The sequence below is a fragment of the Chenopodium quinoa genome, unplaced genomic scaffold (genome assembly GCF_001683475.1).
Source record: "Chenopodium quinoa cultivar QQ74 unplaced genomic scaffold, ASM168347v1, whole genome shotgun sequence".
NCBI lineage: Eukaryota > Viridiplantae > Streptophyta > Magnoliopsida > Caryophyllales > Amaranthaceae > Chenopodium > Chenopodium quinoa.
The window spans coordinates 23,739,174-23,760,467 of NW_018742204.1; the positions used below are offsets into that span (position 1 = coordinate 23,739,174).

At 37.3% G+C, this 21,294-nt stretch overlaps 1 protein-coding gene across 1 annotated transcript; it reads right to left on the minus strand.

Moving 5' to 3' along the window:
- Positions 1-3,868: 3,868 nt before the first annotated feature.
- On the minus strand, positions 3,869-12,843 carry LOC110724993 (uncharacterized protein At2g33490-like). The gene is made up of 11 exons (XM_021904476.1): positions 12,349-12,843; positions 11,940-12,012; positions 10,352-10,426; positions 9,591-9,652; positions 9,440-9,508; positions 7,922-7,950; positions 7,631-7,838; positions 7,297-7,530; positions 6,162-6,215; positions 5,026-6,047; positions 3,869-4,190 (listed from the first exon to the last, which is right to left on the minus strand). The coding sequence occupies exons 1-10, from the start codon at positions 12,463-12,465 to the stop codon at positions 5,028-5,030; spliced, it is 1,941 nt and encodes a 646-aa protein (XP_021760168.1). The 5' UTR covers positions 12,466-12,843; the 3' UTR covers positions 3,869-4,190; positions 5,026-5,027.
- Positions 12,844-21,294: the final 8,451 nt, after the last annotated feature.

Genomic DNA, 21,294 nt, shown 5'->3' on the forward strand with positions numbered 1-21,294 from the left:
TATAATGATCATATATGGTTCCAAACGGCATTATATGACTCCGAGATGTATAACCTAAAATCTCAAGTCTTTCGACACCGGGCCCCGAAACCTACAAAATTTCTCAAAAAACGTGGATATTAGCCTTTAATTATGGAATTTTTGGACTTATTTCGTCCGTAAATAAAAATTGCCGAAATGTTTATCATGGTCCCTAATACCCTCTAGGAGTCCAACTGGGTGGGTGGACCATCCAAATAATGTGTCTTTAAACAGCCAAATTACCGATTTACAACTTGCACCGATTTCATTAATTTAAGCCAACCACGAACATTAATGACAACAAATAATGATCATACATGGTTCCAAACGACATTATATGACCCCGAGATGTATCCCATAGAATTTCAAGACTTTTCGACATTAGGCCTCGAAACCTCTAAAATTTCTCAAAAAGCGTGGATTAGCCTTCAATTTTGGAATTTTTTTACATTTTTTCGCCCGGAAATAAAAATTGCTGAAATGTTTTCCATGGTCCCTAATACCCTCCAGTAGTCCAATTGGGTGTGAGGAGTCATTCAATTTGCTTTTAAACGACCACTTTACCGGTTTACAACTTGCATCGATTTCATTAATTCAAGCCAACCACGAACTTTAATGACCACAAATAATGATCATATATGGTTCCAAACGGAATTATATGACCTTGAGATGTATCCCATAAAATTACAAGACTTTTCGACACCGGGCCTCGAAATCTCTAAAATTTCTCAAAAAGCGTGAATATTAGCCTTAAATATTGGAATTTTTTGACATTTTTTCTCTCGGAAATAAAATTGCTGAAATATTTACCATGGTCCCTAATACCCCCCGGTAGTCCAATTGGGTGTGTGGAACCATTCAATTTGCTTTTAAAAAGTCAATTTATCTGTTTATAACTTGCACCGATTTTATTAATTCAAGCCAATCACGAACATTTATGACAACAAATAATGATCATACATGGTTCCAAACGGTATTACGTGACCCGGAGATGTATCTCATATAATTTCAAAACTTTACGGCACCGGGCCCAGAAACGTCCAAAATTTCTCAAAAAACGTGGATATTAACATTCAATTTTGGAATTTTTTTGACTTTTTTTCGTCCGGAAATAAAAATTGTCGAAATGTTTACCATGGTACCTAATACCCTTTGGTATTCCAATTGGGTGTGTCAAACCATTCAATTTGCTTTTAAATGGCCAATTTACCGGTTTACAACTTGCAATGATTTCATTAATTCAAGTCAACCACGAACATTTATGACAACAAATAATGATCATATATGGTTCCAAACAATATTATATGACCCCAAGATGTAACCCATTGCATTTCAAAACTTTTCAACACCGGAGCCTGAAACTTCCAAAATTTCTCAAAAAGCGTAGATATTAAGCCTTCAATTTTGGTTTTATTGATTTTTTTTTCGCCCAGAAATAAAAATTGCTGAAATGTTTACCATAGTCCTTAATACCCTCTGATATTCCAATTGGGTATGTGTAACCATTCATTTTGCTTTTAAACGGCCAATTTATCGGTTTACAACTTGCACCGATTTCATTAATTCAAGCTAACCACAAACATTTATGACAACGAATAATGATAATATATGGTTCCAAACGGCATTATATGACCCCGAGATGTATCCCATAGCATTTCAAGACTTTTCGACACCGGGCCCCGAAACCTCCAAAATTTCTCAAAAAGCGTGGATATTAGCCTTCAATTTTGGAATTTTTTTACTTTTTTTCGCCTCGAAATAAAAATTGCCGAAATGATAACCCTGGTCCCTAATACCCTCCGGGAGTCTAATTGGGTGGTTGGAACCATCCAATTTGCCTTTAACCGACCAATTACCCGGTTTACAACTTACTTCTATTTCATTAATTCAAGCCTACCACGAACATTTTTGACGACAAATAATGATCATATATGGTTCCAAACGACATTATATGACCTCGAGATGTATTCCCTAGATTTTCAAGAATTTTCAAAACCGGGCCCTGAAGCTTCCAAAATTTCTCAAAAAGCGTGGATATTAGCCTTCAATTTTGGAATTTTTTTACTTTTTTTCGCCTGAAAATAAAAATTGCCGATATGTTTACCATGGTCCCTAATATCCTTCGGGATTCCAATTGGGTGGGTGGAACCATTCAATTTGCTTTTAAACAGCCAATTTACCAGTTTACAACTTGCACCGATTTACCGGTTTACAACGGCCAAATTAACTAACTTGCACCGAACCCGACTTGAACCTAAATTGTCCCAAACCTGTTTTAACCCGTCAAAATCCGAATTTAACCCGACTTGTTATTAACCTGACTTGAATTCAACCCGACCCGAATTTAACCCAACCTGTTACAAACTCGACCTGAAATCAACCTGACTTATAATTGACTTGACCCAAATTCAACTCGGCTTGTTATTGACCCGATCTGAATTTTACCATAACTATTACTTACCCAACCCAAAAATTCAACTCGATCTGTTACTAACCCGACTCGAAATTAACACGACTTGTTATTAACCCGACTTAAATTCAATCCAATTTGTTCTTGACCCGATTTCAAATCACCTTAAGTGCAATTTAGATCACCTTATTATTGTTGATCAAAGAATTATGTCTCCAGACCAGCAAAAGAAAGGAGCATCATCCTCAAATTTAAGAGTTAAATATAGTAGATATTTGTTGTATGGTCAAAAATGATAATTATCTTCCTAAATTATAGACTATATTTCCCTAGTATATTGCCATATATATTATAGTCAAAGGAAATAATTAGCTAATTAGCTTCATAAAATGATAATTATCTATTTATAGTTAGTTGAACCCGAATATGACCTGACTTGGAAATGACCCGATCTAATTGTAATTGCAAATTATTGACTTGAACATAACCCGACTTGAATCCGAGAATGACCTGACTTGGAAATGACCCAACCTGATTATAACCCGCAAATTATTGACTTGAACCGAACCCGACTCAAACCCGAGAATGATCCGACCTGATTCTAACCCACAAATTATTGACTTGAACCAAACCCGACTCGAACCTGAGAATTACCCTAACCCGTTTTAACCCGTAAAAACCCGAATTAAACCCGACCTATTGTTCACCCGACCTGTTATAAACCCGACCTAAACCCGATAAGAAGTATGACCCAACGTGACCCGACTCAAGCATGACTCAACCCAAACCCGACTCGCATAGGTTATGGAATTAATCTGAATTGACCCGACCCGAATTGACCCGACCCATTCTTACTCAACCCAAACCCGACCCGTTTATCCGAATTGACAGCTCTACTTATAGGTCCACCCATCTGGATTAGCGGTTTGGGAGAGGAAGGGTGAGAGAATCCTCACCCCAAATTGTCTCTAGTCTAGAGAGACACAAGTAGAGTTTGATGCCACAACTTTTTGATTGTAAGACGCCTTTTAGTTGTAAGATGACAAATCTTACCTCTAGTTTGCTTTGTACAGAGTATGTCTTTGAGTGTTCGATGGATATTGTGTTAGACGGTTGTGTTTCACAATTACAACATACAAAGTCTGAGATACTACGAGTATATAACTTGGGAGGAGATGGTGGGAAAACACAATTGATATATCAAGTAGTAAAAATAACTACACACTTCAATTTTATAATCCATCTCATAACTGGAATATGTGACAATACTCAAAGCATCCAGCCTTCAACAGTTCATTTACAAGCATCCGACCAAAATGCAACCTAAGAATTATTTCCCTCTTATCATTCTCAACACATAGTCCTTGAGAACGGTCATACACAATACACAGTGATCTTTGACTTTTAAGAGCTAGAGCTCAGCAAATAGCCACCAAATTAGAACAATCTTTCTTGCTATATTGCTATGATTAAAACTAAACAGCATTATTTTTTCAAATCTAAACGTTTTCCCCTGTCGGGGAAAAGAAAAATTATTCACTTAAAATACAAAGGCTAAATGTTACTCAACTTACAAGGACTGTTACATACAATTGCCCCAGATGTGAATTTGCAAAGGCTACAGCTGATATAACAAAATTGCAATTTATATGCCTACACAAGACGGGGAACCTAATATATACATAGCTGCGCCCATCACAAGAGGCAGATAAATTATTACCTTTTGTCTTGGGAACAAAACTGCGTAAACTTTTTACACCTGAAACAAGTAAAAAAAAAACACTTAGAATGTTCATCAGTTAACAAATGAAAAAAAAGGGAGAGATTTTCTAATTGCTAACAGAATATTTTACTATGAGATTGATGTATGCAGTCAACAAGGCAAGTACAGAATTGTTCATCCTTGTGGATGGATACATCATTACATCATACACAAGTAGCACAAGAGCACAAAGGATTATCTAACAAGAAAAATGTCAGACTCTGCTAAAAGAAAGTCTATAATGAATAATGATAAGTCAGTTCGAGTATGACAGAATTGTGCCAAAGGGTTTATAAGTCGTATGTTTATGTAAAAGGTGAAAGGCTTTGAGTCGCAGAAAGCAGAGTAACTTAGCCGCCTAAAGCTAAATAGGTTAAATAAAGTGTAAAGGGATCCTCATCTACTGCAGAGAATATCCTGCTACTTCTCCAGAATCTCAACTTTATGGGCCAACAATTGCAGAAGATATAGGTATGAAATTATTACTTGTTCTTCCTCTATAAATATACGGGGGGCAGTAGAAATACAGCTAACCAGTAACAATTGAAGATAGGGTTCTGATGGAGGAAGTGAAATGAGAAATTAGAGTAACAATGTAGTTTTATTAATCCTGCACAAGTTTCATAAGGCAAGACAATGTGATCTGAGTTCTTAGCTATTCACAGCAAAGTTTTATTCATCATCAAGTTAAAAGCCAAACTTCAGAATGTTCACGGTCCAAACAAGTAAAAATTTAAACACCACAGGCACTATATATTCTCACAGATCTAGCAGGCATGTGAAATCAGGAATCTGCCAGAGGAAAAGTAGACGGTGCAAGCTATATAGTTACCTTTATGTTCCACTAGACTGAGCCCCAGCTCTAGGAGATGTTAAAACTGCATTAGCGTTAGCTAACGACATAGGCGTCAGTGGAGGAGAAGCAATATCTTTTTCATTAAGTTGAGGAGACTCCAGAAGCTTTGTGACATTTGCCTTCGTTCTGTAGTGGCTCGAAGGTATAGAGAAACTTCGTGGAACAGTTAATGGGGGAGTTGGCAAGGGAGATGCTGTATTGGAGGCAGCGAAGATGTTTTTATTTTCTACTGAAAACTCTGAGTTCTTTGACCCTAAAGGACCTGAAAGACCACTTGAAGCAGAGGATGTTGTAGGCTTGTTGGATACAATACCTGGAGGCCTAGGAAGTTCATGCAGCTCACTAATCTTGGGTGGTGATACAGATGGAGGAGAATGACGTGAGGATGTTTTTGGAGATGAAGGCTGAGGCAGCATGGGGCCAGAGGCTCGCAAGGGGGGAAGCTTTGAAGAAGTAATGGGGCCACTAGCAGAAAAACCAGGCTTCCCTGACCGGGAATTACTGCTTAAAGGACCAGAGAAAGATTGTCTTTTTAGTTTCTTATGATCAGATGTATCAACTGAGTCCCTCTGTTGATATAAAAGTCCATCAGCCCCAGAAGGGGGCAGAAGTGTAGAGGCTTGGTTTTCATGGCTGGTATCTCTCTCATCATTTAATGTGTGTGCTTTAAAGAAAGATAATGTCTGGTTATCCTCTTTTGAATCTCTCTTATTCATTTTGGTCTCCAAAGGAGATGAATGCCACACATTGGAAGTCGTGGTTGTTGGCCTTGTACGAGGAGCTGAACTTGTTCTTGAAGAATTGGAACTCTTTGCATCAGAAGGGGTAGGCAGTACATAAGCATGAAACTTTTGTGTGCGGGATGGACGCATTTGCCTTGCTCTCTCAGCTGGATCAAACTTTTTCTCTGGAATAATAGGTGCAGAGTGGCTGTAGCTGCTTGCCCTAGGTTCACTTTCTAGCATTTGAGAATCTCCATGGACTTTCTCTAAACTGAACTGCAGCCAGAGAGAATGGCCTTAAACTTCAGAATAAAATAAAAGCCATACTTTCATCAATTATGTATCAGAAGTTTGTAAATTCAGAAGATGAAAATCTAAATCTGGAGATACCTCTGTATTGTCCACGGTTGAGGCTTTAGGAAATAATTGGTCTTCTTGATCCAGCTGAAATGAGAGCCAATAAATATAGAAAATTAACAAGATACATACCTTGAGAGGCTGAGAGTGCATGTGAGTATGGTAGGGGTGAATTTCAGGAGTAAAGTACTCATTATAATTATTATTTAAGCAAGTAGATACAGATGCCAGATGCTACTAGAAATGCATAATTAGTTGCAGGCAGCTAAAAACCTTTATGTGCAATGACTCCTCCATATTGTCTCATGCTTTGACTTCATTTATTAAATCAGACAGGAGAAAGTATAATTGATCCTAGTGTCATACTACTTTATAAACACTTCTTTGAGAGTAAAAACATACTGCACAAATAAAATGAAATCAGGTTTTAAGACTTTAACAGCCACCAGAACGTAACAGCTATACAAATATTCATATACTTCATTCTACAAGTATTGCACCATTGGGGGAGGATGGGGGGACAAGAAATTTGGCAGGAGAGAGAAAGGCAAGAGACAAAAGTGTCCTTGTCCTTGCAAGGAATGACTTTAATTTATAATTATATGCAACTGGGGAGGGGGCGCACTTCACATGAGTTTTAGTAAGGGTGGATTGGTAAATGTACAAGGTAAAAGTTTCCTAAAAGGGATATGGTACAATCACTCATGACACACACATGTCTTCAACACAGCATGAACCACCAGAAACATTTTGATCAAAGTTGTCAAAACACAGATAAACGCCCATTCACTGAACCAAAATGACAGCTACCAACCATAACAGAGTTGCCATCCAGCATAGAGGCGCGACAAGATCCACAGCAAGTTAAAAAAGTAGAATGACTTCCATCTTCATAAACACTATTAAATGTGAGAAATGTAGCAGTGACTTCAATAGCAAAAGAACTAGAGCACATAATCATGTAACATGTGAAATTTATCAAGACAAGTATTAAGACAAAGAAGATATTACTCAAGGAAGAGCCAATTTACTGACTACTGAATATACAAGGGTTTATGAGGGAATACAAATACGCACAGACACAGCTCAGTAATAGGCAATAAACCTTGGCATGCACTAACAGCTTAAACATTTAAGATACAGTGATATCATTTCCTCAGATGCTTACCTCCATTGAGTTTCTAGATGTTGCAGCAGCTTCAGTTCCCATCTTATGTGGCCGATAGTCAAAACTTAATTCGCCGTTATCATTTGAATCATAACTATTTTCTCCCTCATCCTCCCCATCTAAACCCTCATCCAGCCCACTAAGCTGGTAATCTATATGTTGCTTCTCTGTAATCAACTTTACAAGTGGGTCAGCTGCCTCAAGTGACTTAAGTCCCTTTCTGAAGAAATTCAACTGCAAATCAAACAAAGTAAATGTTTAGCGAGAAAGAATTCAGCCATGGAAGCAGTACCAGTTTCATATAATATGATAATTCAAATTCATATGGAAAAACCTGAGATGTATGATGACGAGCTGCCTGTGTTAAGAGACTCCGAGATTGTCCTTGCTTTAGGGACTTCAACCGGAAAACGCACAGTGTTGCCTCCTCTTCATATTCAGTGTGAGCTTGTTGCAATTGCTCTACAGAAAAACCTTCTCCTTTTCCACTTTTTGACCGTCCCTTTTCCTTATGTTGGGCTATCATGTATTCGTAAACGCTCCTGAAGATAATGTACAATATTAAAATAATAATTTAAAAAAAAAAAAAAAGAAAAGACAAGTGCTACAGAACCAAGGACCATACCTTTTTTCATCACACTGCTGTTTCATCTCCTATGTGAGCAGAAGAAAAATACATCTAGTTAATTTCTTTTGCAACAATAACATTCAAACTTCAGATACAGAAGTGTGCTCAGTAATCTTTACCAATCTTGGCTAATTATTAATCCAAAACAACAAAAAATTACATGAAAATTTGTAAGGAACTCAAAGCTAATCAAACATCACAAGTCAAAAGTGTAAAACAAAGGAAGCCTGACCAAGTTCAAAATAGATTTACTGATGAAGCACATTTCATCAACGGTTAGAAAGAACAAGATTGACTGTGTTGATTGCTAGATAAGCATCATCACTTACTGCATTCACTAATCGCTATTAATTCAATGACCCTCGTCCTGGAACACAAATGTTTTGTTCCAGTCACCACTGCCCCAACTGTCCATGCTATCACAAACCTCGTTGGATTTTCGAGTGTTGCAACAGGAAGTGGTTTGACAGTGTGTAGGGAACAATCAAGTGGAAACAAAGATCCGATGATGTGCTGCATAAAAGGGGTTGATTATAAAATAGCCAAGTAGAGGATATGGTGAAGCAAGACTTGCAGCCTAATGGAGCTCCCAGAAAACTTGTCTAAATCACTAGAAAACAACTTCATTGAGGATCTGCTATGATTCTTACAATTTCTTGTGAACACATGTACAACTGTACAAGTACAACCAAGCTTGCCAAAGAATCTATATTACTTGAGAATTTGTTGAGAATCTAACCAAGCTTGTCAAATAATCTGCTATGGAACAATATTTGTTGAGGATCGGATTCTAATAATTGTTATAATACCTTTTTTGAGGGTTAAGCACTTGTGAAGCTTGATACATTAAATTTTAAACTAATTTAATTCTTTGTTTTACACACATGTACAGCTCAGAATGCTATAAAATTATGGTATATGTATCTTCTAATTCATGAATCATGAGTATAGATCAAGTACTGCCTTAACTATTTTCAGTCTGCACTCTAATCCACATGCAACCTCAGCTGGGGATAGTAAAGCAACAGTCACAATTGAATCTTTTGTAACCAGCCTAACAATAAAACAATGTAGTAATCATGGTCTTACATCAACAAATAAGATTTTCTAAATATACTTGAATATAATTAGATCTGATCTTAGATTATGCCCCAGGCACAAAAAAAGAACCAGATGTGCAATCCCACTAAAGCATTTCACAGCCCCAAGGAAGCTTAGAAGAGGTCGCAAACTTCCTTAAACAATGTGATCTGTAGGAGTTAGGAATAGATTATTCATATTGTTGTAATATCCTATATATTAACACAAGACTAGCATGACAATGGTAAGAAGCAGAACCTAAGTAGCACAGCACGTCAGTGCTTTTGCTAAGTTACATAACCAGAGTTTTAAAAAAATAAGAAAAGTCCATGCAACAGTGCACTTTGGAGGAAATATGAATCATTTCACACAAACAAAATGCAAATAAGGTAACAGCAACAACAGGTAGCTTATATGAAGGTCATGATGGTAAACCTGTACGGTCTGAAGTTCATCAAGAAGAGAGTCTGATGGCTTTGTAATTGTTAAGAAAATATGGGAGCGCTGCAAATATATAACCAAAAGAATGAGAAACTTGTTTAAAACAAAAACTATATGTAATTAAGTAGCTGCAACTACTACTCACATAATGGTCAACGAGTTTCTGAAGTTCGAATTGAACCTTTCCCAGCATCATGAAAACCCTTTCTGCAAGGAGCCAAAATATAACAAAAGAGTATTACTCACGAAATTCACAATACAAATCACCACAGTATAATTGTCGATATGACTCTCTTGTTGTAAAATGAGGTATAATAACCCCAACAAACATGCTGCAGAAGTAAATTTGTAGATTCTCGTGAGTATTTTATAGACAAAGTTTTGTCCATTATCTCCTTTGAAACACTCAGAAGAGTACACACTACTACATACAGGTCTTATAGATTGTAAATTCAGAAATATAGAAATGAGTAAGAATACGAGAAAGAGAGGAAGTTTGATAAATGGCTGTTTTAACAATACATTTAAATCATCAACACGGAGAAGTAGAATCCCAGGCCTTTGAGTAACTAGACAATCTCATTAATTGGCTTGAGAAAAAGTATCTTTTAACTCAATAATTTATTCCTCTCACTGGCCTATATATTTACTGCCATTTTCTGTAGAGTCCCTATTCCTAGATCAGTCTATTCCTTCATTATCATCAAATCAAAGATAAAGTCTCAAGTGATCAAGTCTCAACAGTTGAAAAGTACACAAAGTCACCAATTTGCTAAAGTGTTTCCAGAGCATACAGACAAAAAGTTTAGACTGTTGGTAGTAATTAAAAAAAAAAAACACAAAGCGACAAGTATACACATAATACAAGCTACACTTTGCAATCGTAAAATAAGATGTGTCACATACTGCTCTCATCATCCTTGTACAAATCTGCTTTCTCCTGTAGACAGCCACCCATTTCGTGTAGGGACTCAGAGAACTCTGCAGGAACAGTAGAAGTTATCAGTTTTGAAATTGAATTTTTTTTCAAAATGCAAGGAATTTAAATTACTCAATAAAAAAGACTGCCTGATTGCACCCAAAAAAAAGGCAACACTAGTTCCTCCTTTTCACAACAAACACGAACACCACTCCAAACACTTCCAAAATTTATACTTACCCCAATACCTCTATAATGGCTCCTTCTTCATCCTAGAGAACCTAACGTCCTAAACCCTTTTCAGTCTAGAAAAATTCTCAAACTTTATCTATCACAAGTACTTGAATTGAATCTCCCATTAATATAATTACTCAAGATAAGTTAGTCAAGCAAAATAATGGAGTGTTAAAGTAAATTCTGACACAATATCCCTGCAACAACTTCTTAGACAATACAGTAGCTCTCTCTAATAGTTGAAAAATGCCAAGGGAAGAGGGCATTAAACAGCCAACAAGCTAGAAGAATTTGGTATCATTCTCAACTTTACCAAATTATCAGAAATCGGAAGCTCCACCTATTACTATTAGTCACTTCTTAAAGATCAAAGGGAATGTCCAATATTATTCCAATAAATCAGACATACGATGTATACCATAATTTATTATCATCCTAATATTTTGGGAGCGCATAATGGAGGCAAGAAAATAAGGATAATTTCCAGGTAAAAAACCAATTTTCTTTTATGCTAGGGTGATCTTATAAAAGTATTTCATCAATCAACATCATCAACATCTAAGGGGACATCATAGTTAGAGGCAAAGGACCTTGACAATTACACATGATTTGTACTTAGATAAGAAAAAAAGCCAAATTGCCAAGAGAAGTTACTGAGAAGCAACTAAAGGCTACAAGGTACCTATTTCCCACATACGCAGGTAATTGAGCATAATGTGTGTCCTTACCTTTACAGACTCCCTTCATGGGATGTTCTTATGAGCCGAGTAGGAAAGTATCCTAAGGTTAACATTAACTAGTTTTGTTGAGGACATCAAAATATCAACTTTCCTAGAGCCCTAGACTCTACCAAAAGTAAAATTTATACTGCAAATCAATATGTCTAATACTCAAAAGAGTATGGCCACCAATACTAGCTAAGTTCACATAGAACAAAAAGGTTGCACCCCAATCTATATTACAGAAGCTAATTGTTGATGAATATTGGTCTCCAAACTTTAAACTAACTGAAATGTCATAATCTCGCTACACTCTTTATATGAGTGGGTCTCATTAGGCAAGTAATTGATCATCAACTTAAGTTCACAGCATGTATATATACTCTTTGAGAAGTCACATAGTTGCAACAACTGACAATTCCTTGTAATTCTCAATTCTAATCGAAAAGGACGAACTATAACAGTGAACTGGTAGAGTGGTAGATAATGGCCCAATTCAACAAAATAGATAGCTAATTACAAACGCAATTACAATCTCATAGTAGCGAACTAGTTACTAACACCGATAAAAACCTATATCGACATGCATTTCGATTATCGAAACATTGAGCTATAACCATACCGTATGCCGAATTCGCAGTAGCAGCAGCAGCTGAAAGCAAACTATCATAACAATTCCTCATGTCCTGCATCTCCTGCAATCAGAAACCAAAAAACGGACATAAATAAATAAATTCACTCATGCATCCTCACAAATTTCAGTAAAAAATTACAGTAATCAAGTTCACCAAACCCTAACTCCACTCATTACATTCACTCACAGCAAAAATTCACCCTACTCAAACAATTCAAACGGTTAAATCAACAATCGAGTTGACAAATTGCAGAAATTAGAGAAAATGCAGTTCATAAAAATTCAATCCAAAATTAAATTCAAGCATCAACAAATTCAATTAACAACATTACAAAGCATTTTTCCAAATTAATCGAAAAAATTCAAGAAATCACTAAATTAAAAAAAAAAAAATGACCTCAGAAGCAAGAGCAAGATGATCGAGTTTAGGAGGAGGAGGATGAAACTCTTTCCTATCTTTTCCATCGTTTCTCTGGAATGCAAATCTCTTCAGCTTTCCTAACGACGACTTCATTTTTATTAATTCAAAAAAAAAAAATTAAAAAAACCTAGTGAAATTGTTGAGTAGAGCAAAGGGCAGAAATAAATTGATTAATTAATTACAGAGGAAGAAGAAGGAGGAGGAGAGAGAGAGATTGAGGAGAGAGAAAGTGGGGGTGGAATCACATGATCTATTGAAGGTATTTGCAGTAGAAAAGGAAGGAAGAGAGGAGAGAGAAAAGAGAGTCAAAAAAGGGGTACGCAGTAAGTAATACTAGTAGAGCAGATCAGCATTCAGCAGAGCCGGAGGAAAAGGAAGGAGATGATCAAGCTCTTTTTTTGGGTCATTTTTTGGGCTTATACATTACACGCCCAATTACAGTGTGTACTCACCGACCCACTCCACTCTTTTCCTACATCTGTTATGTTACGTTACGCCACATAGTTATGCGAGAGGTTGAGCCGGGTGTACGATACACCTGTGAGTATTTGTTTTTATTTAGATGATTGTTTTTCATTTTATAATCAAATATAAAGCTAAAATTAACTTTGAGTTAACCTTGAGTTAGTTGAGTGTATAGTACACTCTGGTGTATATATAACAAATTCTATAGTTATGCAACCCTTTCACATAAATACTTACGGAAATATAGAGTATAAAATTTGAGTGTTGTTACTTGTTCATAAATTTATTAACTTTTTATACGGTATATATTTTTTTAAATACTGGAGTAATATATATTGTTGAATTGATTTCCTTGTATAGTTATAGTCAATTTATACATCAATATGTGCGTCTATCTTTAAACTCCCACGGATAGTCTCATATTGTTATAATAAGTATTTAGAATGGGCAATAATTTATATTAAATTAATACATAATTGTACGTGCTTCCATCAAAACGTAATCAAATACGTAGTACTTGATTACAATTAAAAAAAAAACAATAATAGTATACGACAATAATACAATTGCATGAATTTTCTACACTCTTATAGTCTTCGGGTGTCTCGAGTTGAAACTTTTGACACCACCGTTTCATCAACTTCTTCAGTTCTTCCCTACCAAAAATATTTAAATAACTCTTTTAAAATTAACAAAAAAAAATGAAGTTAATTTTTGACCCAAACGATGGATGACCCAAATCCTCATACTGGCCCAATTTCTAGTATCATAAATAAAACTCTTATTATAAGTAGAAGATGTTCGTTTTGCTTAGTCCATATTCTAGTTGATCTTTGTTCTTAACTAGTTTAGGTCCCGTGTCACGCACGGTAATTTTTAAAAAATAATACCTCTATCAACTAATTGGTTATTTTACAAAAAAAAAAAAAAAAAAAAAAAAAAATTAAAATCTAAAAAAAAATCAATAAATATCCACTACTTTGATGTGAATTCTAATCAATAAATGAACAATTATTTTTATTAGGGAAAAAATATGAATACTTCCTTGAAGTACATTAAAATATGTCGCAAATTATGTTAATATTATCTATAATAGTCATAAATGTTTGTGTGGAAAAATATATTAAATCTTTTTTATTTATAGTAATTATCTTTGTTAAATTATATAAGAAATTATTTTTGTATAAAATTTTATATTATAATTAAATTTTTGCTGCTATGTCTTTTAGTATATATATATATATATATATATATATATTGATATTGATTGATATTAAATTTTATATTAAATTATTTTTGCTTATTCTTGTAAAAATATTAATAAAAAGAAGATGAGAGTTTTTAAATCCAGTGTATGATACACTCGAATATAATATAATAAACTACTACATATATATTATTAATAATGTACATTGCATTATGTAGAGGAACCAACTCCCACTTTTTTCTGAAGGGTTGAGAAGCTAAGGATCCTCACAAAGTCACAATCATGTGTACAGAACTAAAAGGGCAAAAAAAAAAACATACAATGAATCCAAATTTTGTATCTTTATGTTTACTACGAGTATGATAAGAAAAAAAATGTGATCTCCTAATCTTTTCGTTTGTCAACAGCTCCATGGGCATGCTTCTTCTCGTCGGTGTCGGAACCGGAGAAACTACCGTTACTATTGTTAGTATTGTAACAGCCAACCGCGGCTCCGAACATGGTCTTCATACCTATATGTTTGGGTAATATTCCTCGAAGCCTACACCATATTTTTGGTTTGTTGGGTGAATAATTCGTTGATTCAACCTGGAAAATTAACATGCAACTTAAGATTAAAGAACATAATAATTAATGGACTAAAGTCTTCATGAAAATTAAACCTTGCATTAACTATCTAGTACTCGTGCTTTATAGATTTCATAATATCTGAATTGTATCTAACCTGAAGTATCTAAGTTTTATGTTTACATGATTAAATTAACAGATCTTTGACTCTTCATCACTATGGCACAGCTCATAAGGTATTTATACGAGTAATTTTATATATAGCCCTTATATATAGTATTTTTATTTTTATTTTATTTTTTTCATTTTTATCTTCTTATATTGTAGCCCTAAAGACTATATATAGCATTTTCCATTCTATATAGGAGTTGTAATGGACGGAGATGTAAACGAAATTTGGTGTAAGTTCTTTGGAACATGCAGTCCACTTAAAAGTACAACCCTTGGTTATGAAGTTTACCTGGTCTGTATCAGTGGATGTTGTTGGCGGTTCATTTTTAAGTTCTCCAAATTCAGAATTATCTTCTTTTGAGTTCGATCTTGATCTTTGTTTATCTGCATAAGTATAGTTAAGTTTCTAATAATATAAAAAATTACACTACGAAATTGTAATTTGTGCCTCATAAGGTCATTAAATGAAATTCCACAAAAAAAAAAAAAAAAAAAAAAAAAAAAAGTAGTGAAGAGTATAATTAGGGCGAAAAATCATATTTATAAGCATTAATAATGTTGTAAAATATCACAAAAATCACAACAAAAACACGTGGAATATGATTGCAAGAGGTTATATGTGAAAGCGCTCAATCATTGTGTAGACTCATGTAATATTTTAACTAGTACTATTGAACGTATAATGAAGTGTGATGATGAATCATATCATAGTAAGTAAATGTTATATTGAGTTTTAAAAATGAAAAATAAAAATTACCATCAATTATATCGGATTGGGTTACATACACCTTGAAACTAGGTGAACGGGACATTTTCATAAAGTCCTCATGACTTTCTACCTCGTCTTCATCACCAAAATTATAACTAATTTGATTATCGTGCTCTTCTTTCTCCAATCCTACGACTTTAAGGTGATCCTCATGAGGCAAAGAACTCATTGATGAAGACGACAAACTAATAATTGTTGGTTCATTAGGGCCATGGCAAAGCAAACTTTGGCGGGAAAGGATCGAGTCGAAGCTCGTGTTACGACGCATAATCATGGTAGCCTCATCACCACCACCATCCGTCTTTCGACGATTCCAAAACTTGCAATAATGCCTCTTGTTGTTGGTTACACTTCTTGTAAACGACATCTTTGAGGTTGGGAACCCCATGCTATTAGCTAGCCGCAAACCAAACAATTATAATGTGACCATTAAGTTGGTTGTTCGTTCTATATCAATTAGTGCTAGAGGTTACATGCTCATCCATATAATTAACCAACTCAAAAGTTTAGAGATTGATTACTCAAATTGAAAGGGCTAGGTAAAATTTTGTTAAAGACTAAATTAAAGAGGTAAAATCACTAATTAAAATTAAGATCAAGAATAATGATATTTTTTAATGGATAAAATTATATGACTAGGTTGTTAATCTTATTTAAATATATTGACTTTTCTTTGCCAATATTAGGTGTATATATCTAGCCTCAGCTGGAATAATAATGTAAGTTGCGTGCCACATAGATGTCATTCAATTCATCTATTATTTTTTAGCACAAGATGTCATACAACTAATTAAGAAACTTCTGAAATAATTTGTTCGTTACACACCATCTAATTTTGGGTGGAGAGGAGATAAAATTATTAATTTAGATTACATGATTGCCAATATATATTAGCTACTTGTTCAATTGAAATGATAGTTTTGGTTGGATTAATTATCTTATGCTCTTTAATAAATTAATAGATGATCAATTATTAAAAGTTTGATTGAAACATAAATTAAACTCACTTATTAAGCACGCAAGCAAATTCATGCAAAATTGAAGCAACATGTGAAGCAATATGATGGGAGACAAAGTTTTCATGTCATATGACGCATGATGGGTTTTTAAGGAAATACCATAATATACAATTACAAATTTCCCTCTTAAGAGTGATTAATTACGTCATTTTAAATAGATAGTGATTAGGGAATTTTGCTCCCACCAATCGGAATGCGCCACGTGGGCCAATCAGGTCCCGCCAAGTGTCCCCCAGTTGGACCCCTCAGGGCTTGCCACGTGGCACATGCTTATTCGTCCACCCTGGACTTATTATGTCATGACACGTGGCATACTCCATGCCTAATGGAGAAGCCGGTCACCTAGGCCCAACTTCCGAGGGAAGCCCAATCAGCCCAAGGTTAACCTAAACCTAGATTGGCACGTTTCCCGAGGTTATAAATACCTCCCTTAATCCTCATTAAGGGAGATTACGCAGATTACACACATTAAACACTCTCACCTAGAGAGACCCAATCACTTTAATTTCCGCATTAATTACTCCTTAATCAAATACTAACTTGACCGTCGGAGGCGGATCTCCAATCATCCGGAGCATCCGTTTGTTTTGCAGGTACAGGCGTCCGGTTCCAGTCTCGGAATTGTAACTCTCCCGCAGGACATCAGAAAACCCCGAAACATTTTGGCGCCGTCTGTGGGGAGAGTACTTCTGAGATGGCACCCACGTTTGTACCGGCTCCTGAAGAGAGACGTCCCTTGGACGATCCTCTAGTTCAGTCAGACCACGATACTGAGAATGAATTTGAAGTTGAAGCTCACACAGCTTCAGACGGGACCCTAAGGGCCCGGCGCACCCGTCCTACCGAAAGGAGGGAACGAGAGGCTGGTCCCAGTCGGCCAACCGGCCCATCGCCTGAGACTCAGCAGGCGACCGAAGGATCTGCTCCTATTACTAGGACAGAACTCATGACTCTCATAAGTACTTTCAAGGGAAAGATCCAAGAGCTTGTCAATAAAAAGGCGACTGCTCCACCAAAGGAACAGTCGGCCAGATCAAACAACTCCCAGTTGAAGTTACATGCGCCTCGCATGAAACTACTGGGTACAACCGGCAATATACCAGCCTCTGAGCATCCGGCCAGGCGGCCAACTACTGCAGGCGTCATACGGCCGAATGCAAAGAGTCAGACGGTCAAGCTTCTCCACCTAAGAGCCTTAGGTGGCAACCTACTACAAAGTTAATCTTAGCATTTGATATTATCAAGTGGCATAAGTAGTATCATAACTACCGGCCCACATCGCTATATACATAGCCGGCTCCCATGATGCTTGTCACGAACAGCTTCCTCGGTCGATTGTTCTACATGTCTAGGAAGCCTGCTGTTTTTCCTTCGATAAAGGCCCGACTATGAGTGCAGTAGTGGCATGCCAACGTCGAGCCTTTGAGCTTTTAGGCGGCAACCATAAGAGCAGCCCTCATTCTCGCATAAATAGCCGGCTCTATATGATGTTTTATCAAGGTACAGTCGCAAGGTTTTTGCTCAAAATATAATGCCAAGTATACTTGATACACATGAGTTTGGTTCCAGCTTGTTCTTCCAAAAGCAAACAGCCAAAATACTCGCACATATAAAAATCTCTCGGCCTGCCGAGAGGAGTAGCGCTTGGCTCGTAGTAATATAATTGGCCATGAGAGTGAATGCTTTAACTTGTTCATGTGCTAGTCTCTTATTGCGAAAGTTGGGCATTGGCGTCTCGCCCAAGGAAGCAGGCGGCCAGATGACAGCCGACCTAGTCCTAGCCACGAAGCATGACAAATCAGCTAGCCATGCTAATGTAGGCGACACCTAAACAGCCATCCCAATCCGATCCACCAAACAGCCGGATTGATCACTTCAAGAACAAGCAACTCAAAAGGCCGAGACGAATGAGTTCGTGTGTATGTAAAAAATAGGCAGCTAGGCAGCTGTATTTATGTATGGGAAGCATTGAAACCGGCTGTTTAGCCATCAAGTAAATCCAACAAACCACTTGTCTTTCATGAAAGCAGGCGGCATCCACAGCGAACGCATCAAGCAATGCGTGAGGTGATATAGGTCTTCATGTTTTGTAATGAGGGCCGAGTCTTGAATCATTTTGGTCTAAATAATGCCCAACACGATCAAAACATAATTAAAACAAGCGGCAAGCTGATCATACGGCATCATGTGGCCGAATAAAATTTTGAAAGTTAGCTCCATTGAGAAGAGCAGCTCGGCATCCTTACCAAAGCACCATGTAAGCTCAAAATGAGTGCCTTTTGAAATTTCATAGTATCATGGGTAAACATCAAGAATCAAACGACACATTGCTATTGTTTGTAAAGAAACAGCCACCATGTGTATGCACGCAACAGCAAGTCCCTTGTATGTCTATAGACAGCCGGCCTAGTCCTAGCAACACAGCAAGGAGGCGGCTCTAAAACACACCCGGCTTGGCTGAGTTCAGATGGTCGAAGCATTCGAGAGCAGGCGGCATCTAGGTGTCGTAGCTCAAGCTAGCAGGGGGCACTTGCAACCAAAGAAGCTAGCCATAGTAAAACATGCGGCACATGAAACACAATTATCGTGCTAAGTTCAAATATCATGCTGAGATTTGACGTTGATGCTGGGTACGAGTACATGCCAAGTAGATGCTAAGATATCCATTCGTCCAACCAAGTGTGTATCCATGTGTTTGAAGAGCCGCATGAAGTGATCATCCAAGCCAAATTTATGAGCCCAAGAGTATATAACTCAAATTGCTAAGTTAGGGAATCCTCATTGCTCTTATTTCAGCCGGCATTCAGTGCTCAGACGCTCAATAAAATCAAATAGTCGGCCACCCTTGTTAATGAAAACAGGCGGCCACAAGTGCTCTTCAAGACTCAAGCCCAGTCCCAGCTAGACTCACCTTAAACAACCGGCACTTGGTTGAAAGGGCATGAGCAAAAGTGGGTCTTCATACTTTTTAAATAGGGGCCGAGTCTTATGATCATTTTTGTCTAAATAATGCCAAGCACGTAAATAGCATGCAACCGGCACATCATGGTAACAGCCGGCCTATAACCAAGCATGATAAATTTTAGGAATTCTTATGGCAACAAGAGTTCTATGGTCACAAGAACAGTCGGCATTTAGTGGTCGGATGACTCAATGAAATCAAGTACCACCTCGTAAACGCTTGAACTTTAGTGGCCGACACTTCAATGTTTGGCATTGATAAATAACACTACATTGGTCCTTATCATTATTATGATTTTCCCTCGAAAAAAAAAAAATTTTGCCTAAGGTTATTAAACCCGGCAGCATAGTCAGTAACCAATTGAAGACCGTCTCCCTTCAGGGATTACCTCCACTTATTTGTGTGACAGTAAGAGAGGCGGCATGAATAGTAGCCGGCCCCCTATACAATGAAGTCTCGTAGCTATGAAAGCAACCGACTCTCATTAATAACACCATCCATCCTTTATGGAAGGGAGCTAAGTGATCTATCTACTCTAACACTTGAAATTATTTCAATACTTGATACTAATTCAGAGGGGCAGGCCGCCTATACCTTTACAGTCGGCTACTCTCCATTGAGTATTTTACTCTATCTTCAGAGGGGCATGTCGTCTGTACCTTTACAGTCGGCTACTCTCCATTGAGTATTTTACTCTATCTTCCGAAAAGGCATGTCGCCTGTACCTTTACAGTCGGCTACTCTCCATTGAGTATTTTACTCTATCATCAGAGGGGCATGCCGCTGTACCTCTACAGTCGGCTACTCTCCATTGATTGTTTTACTCCATCACCAGAGGGGCATGCCGTCTGGACATACATTTGGCTACTCTCCATAGAAGAGGGCCGGTTGGTTCTAAAATAGACAGCCACCCCCCCTATACTTAGCTAAAAAATGATCAGGGCCTGGCCGACCCTGTGCCTAAACAGGCGGCTACCCTCCTCTTACTTAGCACCTACGTCCACCAAAGGACTAACCAAGGCCACGGGCCGAATGATCAGACCAGGCGCCAAGCCAACTGATCTAATCTTCAAAACTAATACGACCTGTCCCAACATCATAGCAGGCGTCCGGCGGCATCCCTCCGGATGAAATTCGTCGCAGAGAGCAGCTCCCTTTTGGGTGGAACATTGCTCTATAAACTAATTACACGGCACCTATACGACTGTCCCCAAGGGCAACCACGTAGCCGTTTTTGAGACAAGGATAACTCTATCACTAACCAAACCAGTGGTAGCAGTTGACATCTGAGTCAGATGACCGCCTGTATTACTTGGGATAAATGCAGGGGGTACCTCTTGAGTTAATAGCCAACAAACATTGGCGAATCAAAAGGTTCAGCCGGCCTCCGCCGCCTGGTACCTTTACTACTCAAGCAGGAGTGACGGCGACTGAGTAACACCAAAGTTAACTCATAGTCACTCTCTCAAACTTAGTATGGAGCCTAAAAGGTATGAGTCGTCCGCCTGTTTTTAGCAAACAGGGGCTCTCAACCACTACTCCTGCTAGGTTAACAACCTATGAGTTAAAAGCCAACAAACATTGGCGAATAAAGGGGAAGAACCGGTACCCACCGCTTGATACCTCTACTACTCAGTTACTTGGCGACTAGGTAACAATCATGTTTACTTGGTCACTCCTTAAAAATTTAGTATGAAACTAAAAAGGTGTTCATACAGCACCTGTTCACACTAGATTAAATATGGCGGGGAACAGTCGGCCT